The sequence below is a fragment of the Coenobita brevimanus genome, chromosome 57, assembly GCF_032717465.1.
Source record: "Coenobita brevimanus isolate Jiangsu-jjx chromosome 57, ASM3271746v2, whole genome shotgun sequence".
NCBI lineage: Eukaryota > Metazoa > Arthropoda > Malacostraca > Decapoda > Coenobitidae > Coenobita > Coenobita brevimanus.
Genome location: NC_137010.1, coordinates 16,375,206 through 16,400,809, shown reverse-complemented (window position 1 = coordinate 16,400,809; position 25,604 = coordinate 16,375,206). Strand labels below are relative to the sequence as shown.

At 42.9% G+C, this 25,604-nt stretch overlaps 1 protein-coding gene across 1 annotated transcript in view; it reads left to right on the top strand.

The window, feature by feature from the left end:
- Positions 1-25,604, top strand: part of LOC145401909 (uncharacterized) — a 61,001-nt gene that overhangs the window by 26,583 nt on the left and 8,814 nt on the right. The window contains exon 4 of the mRNA XM_080274014.1: positions 11,159-11,206. Coding sequence (XP_080130140.1) covers positions 11,159-11,206 — 48 coding nt within the window. The remainder of the gene's footprint in view (positions 1-11,158; positions 11,207-25,604) is intronic.

Sequence of the window (25,604 nt, the reverse complement as noted above, 5' to 3'; positions counted from 1 at the left end):
GTGAGGCCATGTGTGTTGTAATTGTTTGTGACCTACTTACTGTAATGAAAATGTTGCTTTTCCTGTAGTGTTTTTATGACCTACTAATACATTAATAGTGTTGAGGAACTTTCGCAATGCCGTGAATGAAGCAGAATTGAAAGAGAAACCACATAAAAAACAAAAACAGTTTGTATTTGGGGAGAAGTAAACAACACTTCGGCCCAACTAGGGCTCAAATGTTGTTTATTTCTCCCCAGATATACTGTTTTTGTTTTTTATGTGGATTTTCCTTCAGATTAACATTGTTGCTTTTAAGTTTAGAGTAACATAGCTCCCCAAATGGGTAGACTTTCCCAGAATCCAGGAACTTAACCCCCAATATTACCATTGTTTTTTATGGGAAAATTATGTTTAAAAAACGCGTTTTTAACTAACACGACTTCTCCAGGAACCTAACCCTCGCGTTATTTGAGTGGTTACTGTACCTGGACACTGTTTGAAAGACTGGAGATCATAGGAAGTAGGAAATACAGACAGAGGGACACAGTTCCTGAGTTGACGTGTTGCATAAATGAAGGACTGGGAGTAATGGTTAACTCTTGCATTAGAGGGTTGGACAGAAAAGGGATGAAAGTTTGTTACTAGGTGGGTGCTATGCACCCATCGTAGAGGTGGAGGGATGCAGGCAGATGGTTCAGAGGAGCAGTGACCATTGAAGTAACGATAAAAAAGAGATAAAGATGCAACAGTGCAGCTAAGAGACAGAGGTTGAAGGAAGCCAGTAAGAGGAAGAGAGTTGATGAGATGAAAAGCCTTTTGACTCCACCCTATTGAGAAGAGCTGTAAGTGGGGAACCTCCCTACACATGAGAGTTGTACTCTACATGGGCGAATAAAACCTGTGTATAAAGTCAACAACTGTGCAGGGGTAAAGAAGGTATAGAGTCGGCTTAGCACACCTGATCTCTTGGATGCAGATTTTATAAGAGATGTAATATGATCTTTCCAAGATAAGTCCTGAGAGAATGAAATCCCAAGTATGTTTAAGGATGATACAGGATTGAGCTGGATGTTATTAAACATTGGTGGGTACTCCTGTGGAAGATTTTGTAGGGCTGATAGGTGTAAGAACTGAATTTTTGATGCATTAAAAACAACAGGATTATTTTTACTTCAGTCAGAGATACGAGTCAAGTCGGTCATTAGGTGCGCTATAGCTTCATCCCTTGTTTGTTGAAGTAACTGCTGAGATGAATGCAGCAGGAATTGAATGGAATAGTGAAGGGTGGAATCATCAGCGTATGAGTGGATAGGGTTAGATGTACAGCTTAGAAGGTCATTGATGAAGAAAAGGAACAGAGCTGGTGATAGGACAGAGCCCTGAGGAACACCACAGTTGAGAGATCTAGGAGAAGAACGATGGCCGTCTACAGCAGCAGATATAGAATGGCTAGAAAGGAAGCTATAGATGAAGGCACAGACAGAAGGATAGAAACCGTAAGAGGGCAGTTTGGAAATTAAAGAGTTCTGCCAGACTTGATTGAAAGCCTTTGAGATGTTAAGTGCAGTGGCAAAGGTTTCACCAAAGTCCTGAAAAGAGAATGACCAAGAGTCTGAAAGGTAGGTGAGAAGATCGCCAGTGGAGTGTCCAAAACAGAACCCATACTAATGACAAGAAAGAAGGTTTTGATAGGCAAGATGCTTTAAAATTTTTCTGTTAAGAATAGACTGAAACACTTTTGAGAAACAGGATGTTAAAGCAATTGGACAATACTGTACTTAGAGGGTTGGGAATGGTCATCCTTCTTTGGAACTGGCTGAATGAGAGCAAACATCCAGTAAAAAGGAAAGGTACAAGTTGATAGACAAAGGAAAAAGAGTTTACCTAGGCAGGTTGTAAGCATAAAAGCACAGTTCTTGAGGACAACAGGAGGGACCCCATCAGGCCCATATACCTTGTTAGTATTGAGGCCAGTGATGGCAGAAAATACATCAGCTAAAGAAATTTTAATGTCAGCCATGAGGAAGTCAGAGGGGGGGGAAGTGATGGAGGAACAGCACTGGAATCATCTATCTATCTATCTATCTATTGCCAAACGCCTCAATCCCATTTGGGGTGGCCACAAACAAATCGCCTCCAAGTCGCCCTGTCCCCCACCATTTCACTGCCCTGCTCCCAACTCATACACCCCTCTCTCATATACCTCTCCACCCCATCCCTCCATCTCATCCTCGGCCTCCCCCTCCCTCTTCCCTCCTCCACCTCATTCACATACACTCTCTTCGTCAGTCTTTCACCCTCCATCCTCTCCACATGGCCAAACCACCTCAGTGTGTTCCTCATAACGCTTCCTATCATCTAAGGTGGAATTGGAGGAGAAAGTCTGAGCGAAGAGATCTGTATTATCAGTAGCAGAAACAGCTGCAGAGCCATCAGAGTAGAATAAAGGCGGGAAGGATGAAGAGGTAAAGTTGTTAGAAAGGTTTTTGACAAGGTGCCAGAAGCAGCGGGAAGCATTCGAGTTGGGGAGTTGAGAGCATTTAGTCCATCCATCCATCCATCATACAATCCTGTGTTGCCTCATGAGGAGCATAAGAGCCCTGGGTTAGGCAAATTGGTCCTGACACTTAAGATGAGAGTGACCAGCCTCACTCATCCCTGAGTGGCATTATGTGAGCAGTAAACCCCAATCACCCCCTGGATATAAACGTACACAGGCTCAATCTGATTGGAGTGCCTTAGTTACCCACTGAACCACTAGGCGCCAAAATTTGGTTATATGGTTACCACTCAGCATAGTAGATGTTTTCCTGGTGTACAGGACACCATTTGGCTTGTCACTCAGTGTACAGTCACCCATAGGCAGAAGGAAGAGGAAAGAATGAAGGAAAGAAAGACAGAAGAGGGAGTGCAAAGTCACCAATAGGCAGAAGGAAGAGGAATGAAGGAAGGAAAGAAAGACAGAGGAGGAAGGAAGGAAGAGAGGAAAGGGCAGACATCCAAAGCAATACTACATTGAGTGAGTGGATGGTGAGCACCCCCACTTAGTTCATTCATTCATTCATCATCCAATCCTACGTTGCCCCATAAGGAGCGTAAGAGCCCAGTGTAAGGCAAGTTGGTTCTGGCATTTAAGATAAGAGTGACCAGCCTCACTCATCCCTGAATGGCATTACGTGAGCAATAAACCACAACCATTCCTTGGATATAAGCCTTCACTAGCTCAATCCAACTGGAGCACCGTAATTACCCACTAAACCACAAGCTGCCAAAATTTAGTTATATGGTTACCCCCCAGCACAGTAAATGGTTTCCTGGTGTACAGGAAACCATTTGGCTTGTCACTCAGTGTAGTCATCCACAGGCAGAAGGAAGAGGAAAGAATGAAGGAAAGACAGAAGAGGGAGTGTAAAGTCACCTATAGGCAGAAGGACAAGGAAAGAATGAAGGAAAGAAAGACAGAAGTGGATGGAAGAAAAGAAGGTTGGAGGACAGGAAAGAGCAGACACCCGAGAGCAGCACTACATCCCCACTTAGGACGGATGAAATTATTTTTAGCAGAGGAAAGAACAGACTTAGCATGATTCCAGGCAGAAACATAGAGATGTGATTCAGGGGTGGGTTGGCTCCAGTACCTTTTATAGGCCCTCTCCTTGTTGTGGACAGCATTAGAACAGACATGATTAAACCAAGGCTTTCTTGCATTAGACACAGGATATGAGAAGGGAATGTATGCTTCCATGCCTGAGAGAATAACCTCCGTAATGTGCAAGGCATATTCAGATGGCTTCTGGCTATAGAAGCAATAATCATTCCAGGGAAAATCAAAGAAGTACTGCCTGAGGGCCTCACAATCAGCAGATCCAGAGTGCCACAATCAATGTTTCTTTGGAGGATCCACAGTCTGTACCAGTGTGATAGGACAGCTTAAGGTAATAAGGTTGTTATCAGAGGAGCCAAACAGAGAGGAAAGATTAGCAGTGTAAGCAGAAAGATTAATTGTAAGGAAGAGGTCAAGTATGTTGGAGTTCTTTCCAAGGCGGTCAGGGATATGGGTAGGGTGCTGTACAAGCTGATGTAGGTCATGAAAGATAGAAAAGATGTAGTCTTGTTCACCAGGTGGATCAGTGAAAGGAAAACAGAGCCAGAGGTGGTGGTGAATATTGAAATCTCCTAGAATGGAGATTTCATAAAAATGAGAAATAGATAGGATGTGTTCCATTGTAGTAGTAAGATGGACGAAGAATTTTTCATAGTCAGTAGACTGAAAGTTGAGAAGCTGAGGATTAAAGAAATGGCAGATGAATACCGAAAGTGATGATATCTAGGGTTGGTGGCGGTACTGTCAAAGATGAGGGAGAGTGGCCATATGCAGTTTGCACAAAGGTGTGGGAAGTAATTCCATCTTGTGCGGTATTTGTGATAAATGAGTGCACAAGAGATGTAGTGGTATCAGAGGTAGACTGCGAGATAATGCTGATTTTATGTGTACAGCGTTTCGGGGAGAGCAGGTGGAGATTGTCAGGCGTGAAAGGATTGAACTTGCTGGTGAATCTCTTGAGTGTGTGGAAGAGTTTTGTTATTTGGGAGACATGTGTGCTGGAGATGGGGCTGGAGCTAGCTCTGTGGCTAGGGTGAGAAGTGGTTGGAAGAAGTTCAGGGAGCTCTTGTCTCTTCTGACATTGAGAGGGCTGTCCCTATGTGATAAGGGGTCTTTGTATGCAGCATGTGATAGGAGTGTAATGCTGTATGGTAGTGAGACCTGGGCAGTAAAGACTTGCTGGAGTTAGAGGAGGCACCACTGTTGCTTGGATCCCCACTGTGGCAGCTGTCCTTCTTCTTTGCCTTGCAGCACGTATCGTAGTGTCCAACACCGCCACTGGGCTTTGTTGGCAGGGCACATAACTGTCCTGGACCAATGCCCAGGATGGGCACAGCTGTTGCAGGTGCTGTTGGCAGCGGGACACTTGTCCAGGTCATGCTGATGAGCACAACACTGGCAAAAGATAGCTGGTGTCGGAGTCGATTTTGGAGGTGAGGTCCTCTTGCGTCTCTTGTTCTTCTTGTCTTTCTTGTAGGCAGAACGGTGCACAGCCGGTTAGGTGGGACACGTATGGCAGAGGTTGCACTTTTGGGTGCTTCATATGACCGACAGGTGGTGACAACGTCATGTGAGCACGTGGCGTCCATTGAGATTAGCCACTGTACCAGTTGTTCATCTTGAACACCCATCAGGATAATCATCTTTCGCTGGGCCTCCTCACAGGTAGGCGAGTTCCCTGGGCATACATCCACTTCCTCTGCAATGTGTCCAAGTCTGGCGTAGAAATCTGCAAACGGCGCTCCTTCCAGCTGCCTACAACTGAGTAACTTCCTCCGGCGAAGTGCCTTATTACGTAGAACTTTGATGTGGGACTGCAGAGCATCCAGAACTTCATCTACAGTCTTGTCCATAGAGGGGGGGATTTGTAGGGTGTGCTTCAATACACGTTGAGTTTCGAGGGTCAAACACATCCGCATCTGGATCATTTGCTTTCAGCAGGGTAGCTGTGAAAGGTCGACTATCGTAGTGTAATCATCCCAACGGCATCTTCACTCCCTGAACATTTGGAAAGTTGCCTCAGCTTTAAGTGGTGGAGGTGTCTGTGCTGTTGGTTTTTGTGGTGGGGGAAGAGAAGGTTGATTGAAGGGCTCAGCTGACGATTTAGGGGCCACCACCTCTACAGCAGGTGTGGGGTCATCTTTGTTGAGGTTGGCAGGTGTGAGCATCTGGATGAGGGCTGTAAACCTTGCATTTTCTTCTTCCTGATGAATTTTCTCTTCTTGTTGACATATCTCTTCTAGTTCTCTTCTTTGCCCTTCCTCACGCCGTCTTCTGTTTTCATCATACCAGCGAGATTCCTCTAAATACTTGATAAGGTGAAGAACATCTGCTCCAGTCATTGCAGTGGTAGTTTGGGGGTGGTAGTGAGGGCTCTGGAGTGATATGGTGTGGAAGGCAATTTCTTCCGCTCCAGCTCCTTGTGGGGCGCCCACAACCTGTGGCACTCCACCTCCCTGTGCTTTTGTAGTGTCCTCTTGTTCCACAGCGAACTGTGGCTGGTGTGAATCCATTATTTGATGTTGCCGTGAGTGTGTGTGTGTGTGTGTGTGTGGCTGAGGCATTTTCATGCAGCTGGCAATGCAGCTGGCAGTGCAGCTGGGAAAAATATTAACGGCTGCCCGCTCACTCGCTCAGCGGCTCAGTTACCCTGGGAGAGCGGCGAACGGTGGGTGTATGCTTGTGAGCTCTGCTGGGGTGCATAAAAATTTGGTTCCCAGCCTTGAGGATGAAATCACTAACCCGCACAGACGTCAGAAAAAGTCACTGTACACGCACAACACTTCACTGTCACTGCACTTGAGTCACTGTAATCCAGGGCTGAGGACGAAGTATTCCAGGGTAGCGTTGGGTATGAGTAATGGAGGGCATTGCCACCGGCGTTCTCACTGTTTCTTTCTCTTGTTACTCACTGTGCCATGTACGTGTTGCGTGCGGCGTCCTTAACACTAGACTGCATGGGGAAGGAAGCTCCAACATCCTTAATCGTAGGTCCATATTTCCAAACAAAGTTACAATGGCAAGAGAAGGTTACAACTTCATGGGCAAGAGTCCAATGTCTGACTGACCAGCTTGCTGCCCGGGCAAAGGTGCAGCCTTGCCACGTCTGCAAGCTCAGGCGTTGCCACATCGCAGGCAAGAGACGTGTAAGCATTATATACTGTATATCATTATACTGGGAGGTATATTTATTGTACAAAGACACTCCAGCAATATATGTCAGCATACCTACAACAGAGACTGAAATCCTAATAAACAAAAATGATGGACAGAGTCAAAGAATAGCATATGAATCGATTAGAGAACTGAGTGGTAATGCAGGTAAACGCAAGGAAATACCAATTAGAGACAGGGAAGGAAATTTATTGACCAAAGATGGAGATATTAAAAATAGATGGAAAGAGCATTTTGAGACAGTTCTTAATAGACCAATACCACCAGAAGAGGATATACCGTCTGCTCAGGAAGATTTAAATATAGAAACAGGAGAGTTGAGGCTTGCAGAAGTGGAGAAAGCAGTAAAACAGTTAAAGAATAATAAGGCACCAGGGGAGGATGGTTTATTTCCGGAAATGTTTAAAGTGGAGGGGGATAGATTAATAATGATCTTGACCAAGCTATTCAATAAGATATGGGTGACGGGGTTACTACCATCAGTTTGGAAGAATGGTGTAATTGTTAAAGTTCCGAAGAAGGGAGACCTGAGTGAATGTGGTAATTGGAGGGGAATCTCTTTGTCACCGATAGCTTTGAAAGTTTTCAGTAGAGTGTTGTTAAATAGGTTGGAGCCGGTGGTTGAGGGTATTCTGAGGGATGAACAGGCTGGTTTTAGAAAGGGACGTGGTTGCAATGATCAGATCTTTATAGTTAGGCATTTGATGCAGCAAGTTAATGAAATGAGAGTACCGTTAAGTCTTTGTTTTGTTGATTTTGAAAAGGCTTTTGTTAGTGTTTCGAGAGTCTATGGGGAAGATCATGAGACATTATGGAATACCAGAGGAGTTTGTGAGGGTCATTATGAACATGCATGAGGACACAGTTTGTAAAGTGATGGTTGATGGTTGTCTGAGTGATTCGTTTGAAGTCAAGTCCGGAGTAATTCAGGGTGGTGTTCTATCGCCTTTACTATTTATATTGGTCATTGATTACATTATGAAACGTGTTGGAACAGAAACCGGTGCAGGTATACTTTGGGGAGAGAACAGGAAACTTTTGGATTTAGATTATGCAGATGATATAGTTTTGATTTGTGATGGGCCAGAAGAGATGCAGAGAGTGTTGGACTGTTTGGTGAGTGAAGGTCGCAAGGTGGGTTTGGTTATTAATTGTGGAAAAACTGAAATAATCAATATGAATATGGAAAATGCGCAGGAATGTGTAATTGGAGGTATGGTTGTAAAGCAAGTTGATAGGTTTAAATATTTAGGTACTTATTTAGCCAAGGATGGTTCTTTGAACTTTGAATTCGAGGAAAGGTTAAAGAAGGCTAATCAGGCAATGGGAATGCTTAAAAATATTTGGAATAATAACAATTTCTCTGTGCATACAAAAATCAAACTTTATAAGGTAATGGTTAGGAGTATCTTAATTTATGGACACGAGTCTTGGTACAGCACAGTGACTATGGAAAATAAATTCTTGGTGTTTGAAAATAAAGCACTTAGAAGAATATTAGGAGTTAAGTGGTGGGAAAGGATACCAAATAGTAGAATTAGAGAAATAACGGGAGTGCAGCCGATCGATGAATATGTTAGATTCTCACGATGGAAGTGGCTAGGACATGTGTATAGGAGACAGGGAATAGTACGAGGTACACCAGGGTGGGTGGCACCTGGTAGGAGAGGTAGAGGAAGGCCAAAAGAGACGTGGGTGAGGACAATGAGACGGGAAGCTGGAGATGAGTGTTGGGGAGATCTTGAGGAGTTAGCACAAGATAGGATGTGGTGGTGTGAGTTCATCGAGGCCCTGTGCATCCCCGAGGGTGCCACAGGAAATGATTGATTGATTGATTGATACCTACAACAGTACATATACATTACATGTAGTGACACATGTCTTTCATATCTCTACAGTCTTTGCATAGTGCCATGCATAAGTTTGCGTAGCAGTGGAGTAGTTACCGATGATGCATGGCCACTGAAAAGTTAGCACAGCCTGAGTTATGGCTCGCAACACGCTGCTTCACAGCCTGAGCTGTGGCTCATAATCCACGGGTTATGTGAAGACGAAGAGGAACTGCGCGGCTTGCTGAATGAGTTTGGAAGAGTGTGTAAAAAACAGAATCTAAAGGTGAACGTAGGGAAGAGTAAAATTATGGTCTTTGAGAGAAATGAAATCACTGGATGTACAGTGAGGTTGGATGATGAGGAAAAGGAAAATGTGAGTGCTTTTAGGTACAGACATGCCCTGGTTTAACAGTGCACTCGGTTAAGAAAAACCCGTTGATATGCGGGGTATTGTATCTCGGAGTAGATTTAACATGCAAAGTATTGGGATGCATTTTTGAGCCATGGGTTTCCCCCCAAACAAAGTCCTAAACCTACCCAAATGAGTCCAAAAACAAGTTTCTAGCTAACTTAAACCCCGAAATAGCTGTAAAACAAGTGAAACTAAGCCTAAAAGCAGTTTATAACTCACCCAAAGCCAAAAATAAAATCAGAAAATCATCAAAAATAAATCTGGAAAAAATCAAACTTAGTTGACTGTACTCCAAAATGAAATATTCACCCCACCCATAACTAAAACACATTAAGCTAAGTCTGAAAACAGTTTATAAATCAACTGAAACAAAATTTAAGTCTAAAATATCATCAAAATCAGTTTTAAAAAACAATGCCCATTGTTATACCGGTGTTTGACCATCGTTCGGCAGGGTAGGGTGGTATTTCTACCTCCATCGCTATGCCGGGGTATCATATCTAGGGGTATTGTATCTCGGGGTCTGCCTGTACTTGAGTAGTGTGATGAGTAAGGATGGAAGTTTGGAGGGTGAAGTGCTTGAAAGGGTACAAGGAAGATAGGTTGCTGGTTCTTTGAAAGCAGTGATAAGAAATAGGGAAGTGAGCATGGAAGTAAAAGAGTCGTTGCATGACAGTATTACGATACCAACTCTTACATATGGAAGTCAAGCTTGGACCTTGTTGGAAGGACCCAAGTCAAGAGCAGTGGAAATGAGTTATTTGAGATGATCATGGGGAGTTAAATGGAGAGACAGACTGGCAAATGAGGAGGTGAAGGAGTGTCGTGATGTGGATGTGATAGAAAGTTAGGAGAAGTACATTGAGGTGGGTTGGCCAGGTGGAAAGGATAGAGAGCAAAAGAGTAATGAGGAGAGTGTATGTGAGTGAGGTGGATGGGGGGAGAGAGAGGGGGAGGTCAAGGATGAGATTGAGAAATGGAGTGGAGAGGTATATGAGAGAGGGGTGTGTGCGCTGGAAGCAAGGCAATGAAATGGCACGGGACCAGGTGTCATGGAGGTGGTTTGTTTGTGGCCACCCCTTATGGGACTAAGGTGTCTGGCAGTAGATAGTTAACTAAACCCACTCGTATATCTCCTGAGCCCTTCAACTTTTCAGCAGTCAACCCAGACAGACCTGCTGCCTTCCCCGGCTGCATCCTGCCTATTGTCCTGCTCACAGTGGCAGCATCAATTGAAGGCCATGGGCGAAACACTGGATTCACTGATGCCAAATCTTTCCAGTCCCAGTGAAACTCTTTTTCAGCAACTGGTTGTAATGCTTTCTCCAGGCGTCTTTAATATCCACGCTGTCTACCACTACCTTTCCTTCATCATTCGTCAAACTGCTCACTTATGATATCCCTATTTTTCCCTTTTAACCTGATTTGCCACCTTGAATACCACATTTTTCCTTTCAACACAATTTGCATAGTCTGTGAGACCCAGATTTTACCCTGTATACCTCCAAGTAAACCTCTCTTGTACCACCCCTTTTCCTTTAACAGAATAGTCTTCTTATCTCCTTAACTGCAGCTGCTACATCTTCATCCCACCACCTTGTTACCTTATGTCTTTGAAGGCCCCTTGTCCATCCACACAATGAATGAGTAACTCTCAGGAGATTGTTCATGAGAGCTCTGTACTGTTTATTAACACTTCTGTCAACAGTTCCCTGTTCACATACCACTTTGTTAATCTCACTATTGATGGCATCCTTTACTGCTTGGTATTTCTACTTCCATATTTTCCTCTTGGATGCATAGGTCCTCTTCTTCATCCGTTCCTTAATTCCATGTCACATATCAACTTTATTCAGTGTAGGAGTGCATTTTAGTCATGAGGGGGTTAATGAAATCCGTATCTAACCCTTCCAGTTACTAATCTCTCAAAGTTGAATAAAAGCTTCAAGAGATTGCAATAATAATATCAGACATTTGTTGAATGAACAGGTTAATAGTACAACTACTGTAACAGAAGTTACTATTCATCTTTAATTATAGTTTTCTCTGTTTTACGGAAAGTTTACGGTAACCAGCTTTCTTGTTGGATATTTTGTTGTTCCAGAACACTCTGTAAATGTAGAGGATAGCATAATTTCTTTTCTTTATTGATTTCAGATGAATTGTTATGTGATCTGATGGGGATCAAGCTAAGTGAAGACTTAGGTAAGTTTTAGTTCAGTTAGTTGGGCTCAAGTGATAATCGACGCTGTCACATTCAGACCCACTTATACAGCCACTACCCCTTGGGGTAGGTTTTTTTTTCGAGAATACTTCCCCAGTATCCCTGCTTGTCGTAAAAGGCAACTAAAAGGGTTGGCGGAGGGTTAGTGCCCCTTCCCGGAAAACAACTAACTAAAAAGTCAAACAAGAAGGCTCGGACAAGGACTGACCAAACGATGATGACCCAGGACCAGACAAAGGACTTGGTAACGGCAGCATGGAATGTAAGAGGAGGGAATGTTGAGGTGAAAGAGAGAGAGATTGTCCAGGTGCTTGAGGGTGTGAAAGTGGATGTATGTGGAATAACTGAAACAAAATGGAGAGGAGAAAGTGTGAGAGAATGGGAGTATGGATGGGGTATATGTGCAGGACTAGGTGAGAATGAGAGGGCAAAGGAAGGATTATGTATAGTGGTGAGTAAAAGATGGAAGAAGAGCATAAGACAGTATGGATCACTTGGGTCAAGGATTGTGTGGGTAAAGTTGAAAGTTGGAATACAAATGTGGGCGATTGTGTGTGTGTATGCACCGACGCAAGATCGTGCTAGCAGAGTGAGAGAAGAGTTCTGGACAAATGTGGAAGTGTACATGGAAAAGTTTGGAAGGAATGAGAGAGTGTTTTTGATCGGTGATATGAATGTTAAAGTAGGGAATGTGAAGGTGGATGGAATAGTTGGTGAGTGGGGTGTGCCTGCTGAGATAGATGAGATTGGCAATGCGTTAGTGGACATTCATGCTGGGAGGGGGTTGGTGATAGCCAATACTCCCTTCAGACAAAATGATCCACAGGTATACATGGTGAGTGATGAGAAAGGTGGGTGGTGAACTGAATGAAAGGAAGGCAATGATTGATTATGTGTGTGTGGATGAAGGGATGCGAAGATATGTAATGGATGCAAGAGCTTATAGAGGTTGTGGGAGTGGACTTTCTGACCACTACTTGGTGGTGGCCAGAATTAGGATCCAAGTAAGATGGAGAAATAGAAGAAAGGAAAGACGAGAGGAAGGAGTAGTTGCAAGGAGAGTGGAAAGGTTACAAGAGGATGAGAAAAAGGCAGAGTTAAGAGAGAAGTGGAGGAACGATTGGGCAAATATGAATTGGAGCAGATGGGGGACGTGGAAGGTGTGTGCAGGATATTTACAGAAGAAATATGTGCAGCATGTGATGTCGTGTGTGTGAGGAAGAGAAGACGGAGGGGGGTGCAAGGAACAGCGTGGTGGACTGAAGAGTTGAGACAGGCTGTGGCACAAAAGAAGAAAGCATACAATGAATGGATGAGAAATAGGGGCATGGAAGAAGTTGAGAGGCAGAAGAGAGATTTATATGTAGAAGGAAAGAGAGGGGTGAAAAGATTAATAAGAGAGAGTAAGAAGAGAGTGGATGAGGAATTTGGAAGGAATTTGAGTGTAAAGTGGAGGGACTGTAAGAAAATGTCCTGGAAAGAGGTGAAGAGAGTAAGACAGGGTGGAAGTGAAGTTAGCAGGGGAGTGAAAGATTAAATTGTAGATTACTAGTGGAGAAGGGAGAAAAAGAGAGCAGATGGAGAGAACACTTTAACCTCTTAACTGCGGTGCGTCACTTTCGTGACGCTTGGGAGCAAGGGATCATACTGCGGGGCGTCACTTTCGTGACGCTTGGGAGCAAGGGATCATACTGTGGGGCGTCACTTTTGCGATTCTGTGTTATTTTGAATTTCCCCGGGCTTTCAAGTGGTAGCTTGTATCATCTATCAGTACTGCCAATGTCCAACACTACTCAGCACTCCTAATCTCATCTGTACTCCCATCCATTGTTGACAATTTAGCCATTTCTCCCCGTTCTTGACTCCCCTCCCTACCTTCCCTCCATTACCCTCTCCTCTCGCCTGCCCGGCTGTGCTACGCTAAGTAAATCTTCCCTGGAATTTTCCACTGATTTCATCCATTGAAATAAGCCCTATGCCCTATTCTTATACCAATTAATATATACCAAAAAGAAATAAGGTAAGTGAGAGTGCCATACACCTGGAATTGGCTAATTATCGCCTGACAACACCTCACGTGCACTCGTTCGCTAATTTTCGCTGTTTTTTTCCCCTTGAAATATGCCGTATAATCTATTCTCGTACTAAAAATATATGTAAGGAGGGAAGGGAGAAGCCTAAGTGATATTTACATTCACCTGGAACTTCCTAATTTATAATGTATTGTCTAGATTTCTTGCCAATCATTTCACTGCTATATATTAGGAGCTGTCAAGAGGCTGATGTTGGCAGTAATGCATTTCCCTAGGTAGGCCACCCTGGCCCACCCCTATCAGTTCACTGTCATCTTCCAAGGTGAAGGTACGTCTGTTTCCTCCTGCTAACTTCAGCCACTTTTTACCCCCATGCAAAGGTCCCTGTGACCTTTACCCCCTACTAAACCTCATGTGGAAAGAGGTAAAGGGCTGACAATTGAAAGAGAGTGACTGCGATCTTTCTGTTGAGTAAAACAGTGCAAGTGGAATTGTAAATAATGTGTAAACAGCAAGTAAAGCAATGAATGTAAATATAAGTGAACAGTGGAAAATACAGTAGTTTTATAAGTTACTTCAAATGACAGTGCAGAACACAGTGTAAATAAAATAGAAATGTAAATAATGTAAATAAAATAGAGAACGTAAATAGAAATGTAAATGAGTAGTATTATAAGAATACAAGTATATATACTGGGAGTAATGAAAGTGAAAGTTTCACTCTAGCATGTATGAATACTATGAGTTATGAGAGTGAAGGTGAAAGTGACATTCACTCTCAATGCTAGTATACAGGACGAGAAAGTGAATGCTACGTATTTTACTGAAAGAAATTGAATCCCTGCAGTGACAATAAACTACTATTACTGAAGGAAACTTATGTATAAAGACTGTAGATATATATAAGTGTTATATAGTAATAGAAATATAAACTGTGAGTGTTTTTATGAATAGTAAATGACAACACCAGCAGCGAACTAGCGCAAGTGGGAAGGTCATACGCCCTCGTAATTTTCATTGCTTTCACAGTGTTTTTTTTGGGGAGTATGGATTCCAAACTATTTGAGAATCATAGAATAGTGTTTCTAGTGATAATATCATGCTGTGGTAATCATATTACGGGTTGTCGGGTAGTGTAAAGTGGAGACTTTGTTACTCAACTTCAGAGGTCTCCTTAAGTCCTATGATACTCGATGAAGGCTCAACAAACACCTCAGGAGAAAGCTGAAGGTATGTGTCATAAGCATATATGATTTTAATATTCTAGGACTAATAACTGATTTTTGGCAAATATTTTTAGAGAGTCTGTTGGAGCGCGAATATGCCCGCGGGTGCCGCAAGAAAAAACAAATCAAGCCCGCAGTTAAAGGATTAACCTCTTAACCGGGGGGCGTCACTTTCGTGATGCTTAAGAGCAAGGGATCATACCGCGGGGCGACACTTTTGTGATTCTGTGTTATTTTGAATTCTCATGGGCTTTGAAGTGATGGCTTGTATCATCTATCAGTACTGCCAATGTCCAACGCTAGTCAGCACTCCTAATCTCATCTGTACTCCCATCCATTGTTGACAATTTAGCCATTTCTCTCCGTTCTTGACTCCCCTCCCTACCTCCCCTCCATTACCCTATCCTCTTGCCTGCCCGACCGTGCTACCGTGCTATGCTAAGTAAATCTTCCCTGGAATTTTTCACTGATTTCATCCATTGAAATAAGCCGTATGCCCTATACTTATACCAAATAATATATACAAGAAAAAAATAAGGTAAGTGAGAGTGCCATACACCTAGAATTGTCTAATTATCACCTGACAACACCTCACGTGCACTCGTTCGCTAATTTTCGCTGTTTATTTCCCCTTGAAATATGCCGTATAATCTATTTTCGTAATAAAAATATATATAAGAAAAGAAGGGAGAAGCCTAAGTGATATTGACATTCACCTGGAACTACCTAATTATTGCAGGCCACCACACTGTATTCTACGCTTAGTAAATCTTCCCTGGAATTTTCCACTGATTTCATCCATTGAAATAAGGCCTATGCCCTATTCTTATACCAAATAATATATACCAAAAAGAAATAAGGTAAGTGATAGTGCCATACACCTGGAATTGGCTAATTATCACCTGACAACACCTCACGTGCACTCGTTCGCTAATTTTCGCTGTTTATTTCCCCTTGAAATATGCTGTAAAATCTATTTTCGTAATAAATATACATATAATGAGGGAAGGGAGAAGCCTAAGTGATATTTACATTCACCTGGAGCTACCTAATTTATTATGTATTGTCTTGGTTTCCTGACAATCATTTCATTGCTATATATTAGCAGGTCTCACAGGGCTGAAGTTGGTAGTATTGCACTCACCCTAGCCAGGCGGCAGGAGGCCTCCACTATCAGTTCACTGTCGTCTTTGAAAGTGGGAGTATGTCTGATTTGCTCCTGCTAGCTTCTGCCGCTTTCTAGCCCCATGCAAAGGGCCCTGTGACCTTTACTCCCTACTAAACCTCGTGTGGAAAGAGGTAAAGGGCTGACAATTGATAGAGAGTGACTATGATCTTTTTATTGAGTAAAACAGTGCAAGTGGAATTGTAAATAATGTATAAACAGCAAGTGAAAGCAATGAATATAAATATAAGTGAACAGTGGAAAATAGTTTTATAAGTTACTTCAAGTGACAGTGCATAACACAGTGTAAATAAAATAGAAATGTAAATAATGTAAATAAAATAGAGAACGTAAATAGAAATGTAAATGAGTGGTATTATAAGAATACGAGTATATATACTAGGAGTAATAAAAGTGAAAGTTTCACTCTAGCATGTATGAATACTGTGAGTTATGAGAGTGAAGGTGAAAGTGACATTCACTCTCAGTGGCAGTATACAGGACGAGAAAGTGAATGCTACGTATTTTACTGAAAGAAATTGAATCCCTACAGTGACAATAAACTACTATTACTGAAGGAAACCTATGGATAAAGACTGTAGGTATATATAAGTGTTATATAGTAACAGAAATATAAACTGTGAGTGTTTTTATGAATAATGGACAACACTAGCGGCGAACGATAGGAAGTGGGATGGTCATACGCCCTCGTAATTTTCATTGCTTTCACAGTTTTTTTTTTGGGGGGAGTATGGATTCCAAACTATTTGAGAATCATAGATTAGTGTTTCTAGTGATAATATCAGGCTGTGGTAATCATATTACGAGTTGTCAGGAAGTGTAAAGTGGAGACTTCGTTACCCAACTTCAGAGGTCTCCACAAGTCCTACAGTACTCGACGAAGGCTCAACAAACACCCAAGGAGAAAGCTGAAGGTATGTGCCATAAGTATATGCGATTTTAATATTCTAGGACTAATAACTGATTTTTGGCAAATATTTTAGTTTGTGTGTTATGCACCTACTAATGATGCACTCGATGAAAGGAAAGACACATTTTATGAAAAGTTGCAAGAAGGAGTAGGAAGGGTACCTAGACATGATGTTTTGATCTGCGTTGGAGACTTTAATGGAGTAATGGGCTGTTCAAATGAGGGATTTGAGGCATGTATGGGTAAGATGGGAGTTGGTAGTAGGATGAATGAAAACGGAGTGAGGTTTGGAAGCTTCTGTCTAGCAAATGACTTAGTCATCGGGGGCACACTCTTTCAGCATTGCAATATACACAAGACAACTTGGGTGTCGCCATGTGGAAAATATAAAAATCAGATTGATCACATTGCTATCAGTAGGAGGCATAGAAGTTCTCTGCTGGATGTTCATGTTAAACGGGGAGCGGATATTGGTAGTGACCATCAACTCAGCATTGCAAAAATAAGGTTTAAACTTAAAAATCAGAAGAAGGAAAAATCTGGTGTTGGTAGATACGATATTGGTAAGCTTAGAAGGGAAGGAGAAGAAAAGGAGGAATTCAGATTAGAATGCAGAAATAGGTTTTTGGTGTTGGAAACATTGGAAGAGGGGGAGAGAAGTGTAGATGAGATGTGGGAGGATGTGAACAATGTTTTGCATGAGACTGCTGAATGTACGATTGGAAGGAGACATAGATTCAGGAGAAAGAAATGGATATCAGAGGAAACGTGTGATATGATAAAAAAGAGAGGTGAGGCTAAATTGAGGAGTGAGATGCAATGCGTTGATGAACGAGAGATTGAATTAGCAAGAGCTGCGTACTGGAGTTTGAATTCAGAAGTAAGAAGGTTAGCTAGGAGAGATAAAAGAAGATGTGTGGATGAAAAGGTTGCAGAGACTGAAATCTTAATAAACAAAAATGATGGACAGAGTCAAAGAATAGCATATGAATCGATTAGAGAACTGAGTGGTAATGCAGGTAAACGCAAGGAAATACCAGTTAGAGACAGGGAAGGAAATTTATTGACCAAAGATGGAGATATTAAAAATAGATGGAAAGAGCATTTTGAGACAGTTCTTAATAGACCAATACCACCAGAAGAGGATATACCGTCTGCTCAGGAAGATTTAAATATAGAAACAGGAGAGTTGAGGCTTGCAGAAGTGGAGAAAGCAGTAAAACAGTTAAAGAATAATAAGGCACCAGGGGAGGATGGTTTATTTCCGGAAATGTTTAAAGTGGAGGGGATAGATTAATAATGATCTTGACCAAGCTATTCAATAAGATATGGGTGACAGGGTTACTACCATCAGTTTGGAAGAATGGTGTAATTGTTAAAGTTCCGAAGAAGGGAGACCTGAGTGAATGTGGTAATTGGAGGGGAATCTCTTTGTCACCGATAGCTTTGAAAGTTTTCAGTAGAGTGTTGTTAAATAGGTTGGAGCCGGTGGTTGAGGGTATTCTGAGGGATGAACAGGCTGGTTTTAGAAAGGGATGTGGTTGCAATGATCAGATCTTTATAGTTAGGCATTTGATGCAGCAAGTTAATGAAATGAGAGTACCGTTAAGTCTTTGTTTTGTTGATTTTGAAAAGGCTTTTGATAGTGTTTCGAGAGAGACTATGGGGAAGATCATGAGACATTATGGAATACCAGAGGAGTTTGTGAGGGTCATTTTGAACATGCATGAGGACACATTTTGTAAAGTGATGGTTGATGGTTGTCTGAGTGATTCGTTTGAAGTCAAGTCCGGAGTAATTCAAGGTGGTGTTCTATCGCCTTTACTATTTATATTGGTCATTGATTACATTATGAAACGTGTTGGAACAGAAACCGGTGCAGGTATACTTTGGGGAGAGAACAGGAAACTTTTGGATTTAGATTATGCAGATGAAATAGTTTTGATTTGTGATGGGCCAGAAGAGATGCAGAGAGTGTTGGACTGTTTGGTGAGTGAAGGTCGCAAGGTGGGTTTGGTTATTAATTGTGGAAAAACTGAAATAATCAATATGAATATGGAAAATGCACAGGAATGTGTAATTGGAGGTATGGTTGTAAAGCAAGTTGATAGGTTTAAATATTTAGGTACTTATTTAGCCAAGGATGGTTCTTTGAACTTTGAATTCGAGGAAAGGTTAAAGAAGGCTAATCAGGCAATGGGAATGCTTAAAAATATTTGGAATAATAACAATTTCTCTGTGCATACAAAAATCAAACTTTATAAGGTAATGGTTAGGAGTATCTTAATTTATGGACACGAGTCTTGGTACAGCACAGTGACTATGGAAAATAAATTCTTGGTGTTTGAAAATAAAGCACTTAGAAGAATATTAGGAGTTAAGTGGTGGGAAAGGATACCAAATAGTAGAATTAGAGAAATAACGGGAGTGCAGCCGATCGATCAATATGTTAGATTCTCACGATGGAAGTGGCTAGGACATGTGTATAGGAGACAGGGAATAGTACGAGGTACACCAGGGTGGGTGGCACCTGGTAGGAGAGGTAGAGGAAGGCCAAAAGAGACGTGGGTGAGGACAATGAGACGGGAAGCTGGAGATGAGTGTTGGGGAGATCTTGAGGAGTTAGCACAAGATAGGATGTGGTGGTGTGAGTTCATCGAGGCCCTATGCATCCCCGAGGGTGCCACAGGAAATGATTGATTTTTAGAGAGTCTGTCAGAGCCCGAATATTCACGCGGGAGCCGCAAGTCAAAGCTAAACAAGCCCGTGGTTTAAAGGTTAAGGCATTGTTGAACATACAGGATGGAAGTAATGCGAGTATAAGTGGCTGGGAAATGGCTGGGAGAAGGAGGGAGGTGAGAAGACAGGAAGAAATCAATAAGATAGAAGTTGTGGAAGCAATGAAGAAAGTTAAATTGGGAAAAGCCCCAGGAATTGATGGAGTGTGTGGTGAAAACTGAAGCATGGGGGAGAGATAGTAGTAGAATGGATGTGGAAGGGGTGCAGATTGGCCTGGGAGGAAAGTAGAGTCCCGAAGGATTGGAAGTCAAGTATAATTATTCCCTTGTGCAAAGGAAAAGGGGAAAAAGAAGTGTGTAGTAATCATAGGGTCATTTGTCTTCTTAGTATAGTAGGAAAAGTGTATGGTAGGATACTTATTGACAGAGTTAGAGAAAGAACAGAGGAATTAGTTGGAGAAGAACAGGGAGACTTTTAGGAAGGGAAGAGGTTGTGTAGATCAGATATTCATTGTTAGATATTTAGTGGAAAAGTTTCTAGAGAAGGGAAAGAAGTTGTATGGAGCTTTCATGGATTTGGAGAAAGCATATGACAGGGTGGATAGACAAGGATTGTGGAAAGTATTAAGAATATATGGAGTAGATGGGAAGTTGTTGAATGCCGTGAAGAGTATGTATGATGGTGCTAAGGCTGCAGTGCGTGTGGATGGTGAACTAAGTGAATTTTTCTCTTTGAAGGTTGGGTTGAAACAGGGATGTGTCATGTCTCCATGGTTGTTCATCTGTACATGGATGGGGTAATAAAAGAGGTACAAGGTAGGGTAGTGGATGTTGGAGTGGCCCTGGTGAGAGAGGATAGTGTTTGGAAACTCCCTGTACTGTTGTTTGCAGAGGATACTGTGTTGTTGAGTGAAGACGAAGGGGAGCTGCAAGGCATGGTGGATGAGTTTGAGAGAGTGTGTAAGAAACGGAATTTAAATGTGAATGTAGGGAAGAGTTAAGTGATGGTCTTTGAGAGAGGTGAAGTCAGTGAATGTACAGCAGGGTTGGATGGTGAGGAATTGGAAAATGTGAGTACGTTTAAGTACTTGGGTAGTGTGATGAGTAAGGATGGAGATTTGGAGGGTGAAGGGCTCGAAAGGGTACAGCAGGGAAGAAATGTTGCTGGTTCTTTGAAAGCAGTGATAAGAAACAAGGAAGTGAGCATGGAAGTGAAAAAGTTACTACATGACAGTATTGTGATACCAACTCAAACGTATGGAAATGAAGCTTGGACGTTGTTGGAAGGACACAAGTCAAGAGTGAGAGCAGTGGAAATGAGTTATTTAAGAGGAGCCTGTGGAGTCACATGGAGAGACAGGCTGACAAGTGAGGATATAAAGGAGCATTGTGGTGTGGATGTGGATGTGATAGGAAGCGTCATGAGGAACACGCTGAGGTGGTTTGGCCATGTGGAGAGGATGGAGGGTGAGAGACTGATGGGGAGAGTGTATGTGAGTGAGGTGGAAGGGGAGAGAGGGAGGGGGAGGCCAAGGATGAGATGGAGAGATGGAGTGGAGACGTATATGATAGAGGGGGATGTGAGCTGGGAGCAGGGAAGTGAAATGGCTGGGGACAAGGTGGCGTGGAGGTGATTTGTTTGTGGCCACCCCAAATGGGATTGAGGCATCTGGCAATAGATAGATAGATAGTTATATCCCTGTCCTGCACTGCCACAGGCTCCAGCAGCAGTAGATCAGTTCAGGAAGGATGTTGCCCAGTGAATTGTTCTTCTTTGAGGCAGCCTTTCATTTTACAACAACACAGTAGCACAGGCTTTGTAAGTAATCACTGGTTTCTAAAGTTTACTGTCTTGATTTTCCAAATAATTACACTTAATGGTCGCCAACAGCACTTCACTGTTTTCACAAGTACCGGAGATAATCCCTACTGTCTGCAGTTACACTTAATGCTTGCTAACAACACTTTACTCTTTTCACAAGTGCTGGAGATAATCTTCACCAAATGCACTGCATTGGCACTGACCTACACTCAGACTGCACTGAAACTGATTGAAACTGCCCTAGTCTCTTCCTCATCCTTATACAAGCTTCTTGTATTCTAGAATAATCTGTTATATTCTTGAGGAAGCAACCGTTACAACAGTTACAAGCTCGGGGACATTCAAAACATGCTAGAGTTATCTTACACTGCTTAACACTCTAAATTATTTGGCATACAAACTTAAATTACATTACAGTAATATCTCCAAGATCCAAAGTAGTAGAGCTAAAGGCATGTCTGGGACTTGGTTTTGTCAGGGACAGGAAAAATACCTCTGGACAGGTACTTATAGACCCCAACCCAACCTAACTTTGAAAGCCACCTAAATAACTCCCTACCGGACATGCACAGAACCTAAGACCTTTCGCACACAAATAAGGGACAGAAATCATGAAATAAATGAAACGGAACCAGAGAATGAGAAATTAAAAGTGAGTATGGAAAATATTTAGCAGTGTACAGGGTACTTACGACATGTCCGTGCCTGTCATAAAGATTAACCCTCCTCCTCTATGGCTCTGACAGTGGTGAAGGTGCACTTGAAGCACGTATAGTTGTGTTGTGCTGTTCTTAGTCCTTTGCACTGTGAATTATAATTGTTTAACATTGCACGTTCTGTTCTTACTTGCAGCACGCCAGTGTTGCACTCTGCACTTAATCCTTTGCACTCTGAATTCTAATTTCTTAACACTGCACAGCACTGTAAATTCCCGTGTGGTCTAGTGGCGAGGTATTGCAGTTTATTCACAAAAACGAGTATGTGGGCAGCCATGGCAATGAGCGTGCAGTCACAGCGGTAGGTAGGCAGGAACTGGGGAGGATGCAGGGGCGCTCTAGTGGACGTTGGAGGAACTGTGCGCTAAAACACAGCTGTTCGTCACCGGACGGCAAATTTAAAATAGGGATGAACATATCGGCTTTCATTTTTTTCATTTTTACGTTTCTTGGCTATTTTTGGTGTCAGAGGACCTGAGCCCAAAATGTCTGGGACTTGGGGTGTCTGGGACTTAGGCATTCAGGTCTTAAAGAGATTATTGTATATATATATATATATATATATATATATATATATATATATATATATATGCATATATATATATATATATATATATATATATATATATATATATTTATGTATATGTATATATATATATATATATATATATTGGCACGGGCCGAACAGGGTAGTACCCCCGAGGGGAATGGGAATGCTGGTGATAGGGAGAGCTGGAGCTCCTGTTTCACTAGCTATCTAACCATCCACCTTTGCTGACCTTTTCAGTGTGACAGTAACGTGGAGAGTAGACCAGTGTACTCCCCCAAACATTTCCTCTAACTATCTATGCACTACACCACATGCACTTTACATTTCACACAACGTATCCCACTACGTTACAGGGGTTGGCGCCAGCAAGGGCATGCGGCCAGAAAACTTTGCCCCTGCTACCTAGTGGCTGACTTCTGGGGGAAGGCGTGGCGGGGGTTCCGCCGGCATAGATTGTGGGTCCAGGGCGAGATGGGCCTCGGGCCTGTGCTAGAGGGTACAGGGCATTGCAGTTCCCAGGCTGCCACTTCCGCCCAATAGAGAGGGGCCCGAACCTGGGAGTAGCGCCCCAGGAGGCTGCCCTATCAGTGGGTGTATAATGGCGGGATAATTGCAGTGCCAAGGCGCGCTTGGAGGGTGTCCCTGCAGCCGTCCTTGCAGGGTGCCTCGAGCCACTACCACAGCCACTGGTAAGCTGGTGGGCTAGGGGTCCCAGATCCATTGCCTGGACCTGGGACTGTGCAGTGAGTGGGACCTGTGATATGTCTGTCCCCCTTTATTAATACTGAAGATGACAAAACAAAATAAGTTTCAAAGCAAGCCTGAGGACAGTAAATCACCCATGGGGATGAGGGTGGGTTCATGGAATGTGGGAATTTTGAGGGGAAGAGCGGGGGAAGTCGTTGAGGCATTCAGTAGGAGGTGGGTGGATGTGGCGTGTTTGCAGGAAGTCCGGTACAGGGGTGAATCAGCCAGAAAGATTGTTGGGAAGGACTGTTGCTATACGTTGTTTTGGCAGGGGGGGACAGACGGATATGGAGGTGTTGGTGTGATGGTTGCAGAGAAATGGGTGGAATATGTTATGAATGTTTTGAGAGTAAACGATAGGATATTGGTAGTGAAAATTCTTTTGGGTAGAAAGATAGCTGTGATTATATCGGCATACAGTATGCTCCACAGGCAGGATTGGAGGAAGCAGAGAAAGATAGATTTTGGGATGATTTAATACGTGTAGTGGGTGGTATGCGGGATGATGAGGGAATGGAAGAAGGGTGGTAGCAAAGAGGAATATTTGGCTGCCAAACGTAGGGCTAGAAGAGAGGTATACAGGGCAAAGTCTGAGTCACAGAGACTATTACTTGATAACCTAAATCATGGGGAAAGGAAAAATATGATGTTTAGGGTGGCAGGTCAAGTGAAGAGGGATAATCGGCATATTATAGGTGAGCAGTGTGTGAAGAATGATGAAGGAAGGGTAGTGGTGAACTGTGAGGTTATTAAAGATGCATGGAGAGAGCATTATAACTGGTTGTTGAAAGAGGAGTTTGACTGGGAGAAGGGAAGGTTTGGAGCCAGCAGATCCAGTGCCTGGCCCTTGGCCATTGATTGATGCTGCTGCTGTGAGTGAGGCAATAGGCAGGATGAGGGTGGGGAAGGCAGCAGGTGTGTCTGGGTTGATTGCCGAAATGTTGAAGGCCTCAGGCAATATAGGGGTGAGTTTAGTCACTGACCTGATAAGTAGGGTTATTTATGAGTGTGTTGTCCCAGATGATTGGCTGAAGAGTGTAATTGTAAATGTGTTTAAAGGGAAGGGTGATGCCCTGGAAAGAGGAAATTATAGAGGTATAAAGCTTTTAGATCAGATAATGAAGGTAATGGAGAGAGTTTTAGAAGGTATGATTAGAGAATTAGGAAATATTGATGAGATTCAGTTTGGGTTTATGCCAGGTAGGGGGACTACTGATGCTGTATTCATTGTTCAACAGCTTCAGGAAAAATATATTGGTAGGAGAAGGGATCGTTATTTTGTTTTTGTTGATTTGGAAAAGGCCTTTGACAGAGTCCCTAGAGAGGTGGTGAAGTGGGCAATGAGAAAGCTTGGCTTGGAGGAGTGGCTGGTTAGAGTGGTTATGGCTATGTATGTGGGTGCTCACACTCAGGTAAGAGTGAATGGAGATTTGAGTGATTAGTTTTCCGTGAATGTTGATGTGCATCACGGATCAGTCTTGAGTCTCATGTTGTTTATCATGGTACTTGAAGCCCTTTCACGTGACTTTAGAAACGGACTCCTGTGGGAGTTGTTTTATGCTGATGATTTGGTGTTGATTGCAGAGAACGAAAGGGAGCCGGAGGAAAGGTTTAGGAAGTGGAGAGATGGTATGGGGCACAAGGGTTTAAGGGTAAATGCAGATAAAACAAAAGTGATGATATATAGGGTTGGTGGCTGTACTGTCAAAGACGAGGGAGAGTGGCCATGTGCAGTTTGCCACAAGGGCGTGGGAAGTTATTCCATCTTGTGCAGTGTTTGTGATAAATGGGTGCATAAGAGATGTAGTGGTATCAGAGGTAGAGTGCAAGATAATGCTGATTTTATGTGTAAGGTGTGTCAGGGTGAGCAGGTGGAGATTGTCAGACGTGAAAGGATTGAACTTGCTGGTGAATCTCTTGAATGTGTGGAAGAGTTTTGTTATTTGGGAGACATGTTGTGTGCTGAATGTGGGGCTGGAGCTAGCTCTGTGGCTAGGGTGAGAAGTGATTGGAAGAAGTTCAGGGAGCTCTTGCCTCTCCTGACATTGAGAGGACTCTCGCTATGTGCTAAGGGGTCTTTGTATGCAGCATGTGTTAGGAGTGTAATGCTGTATGGTAGTGAGACCTGGGCAGTGAAGGATGAAGATATTCGCCGGCTCAGACGTATAGAAATGACAATGAGTAGGTGGATGTGCAGTGCGTCCCTGCGTCCAAGGCCTGGAGGGGCTGGGTTTACGATGGAAGAGTTGAGAGGTAGGATGGGACTGGAGTGTATTGGTGTTGTGATGAGGAGAGGTAGATTGAGATGGTTGGGACATGTGGAGAGGATGGGGGATGATAATTGGGTGAGGAAGGTGAGAAGTGTTAATATTGGGGGTGGGATTACAGTGGTAGACCGAGAAAGACTTGGGACGAGGTCATTAAGTGTGACCTCAGGGTTAAGGGACTGAA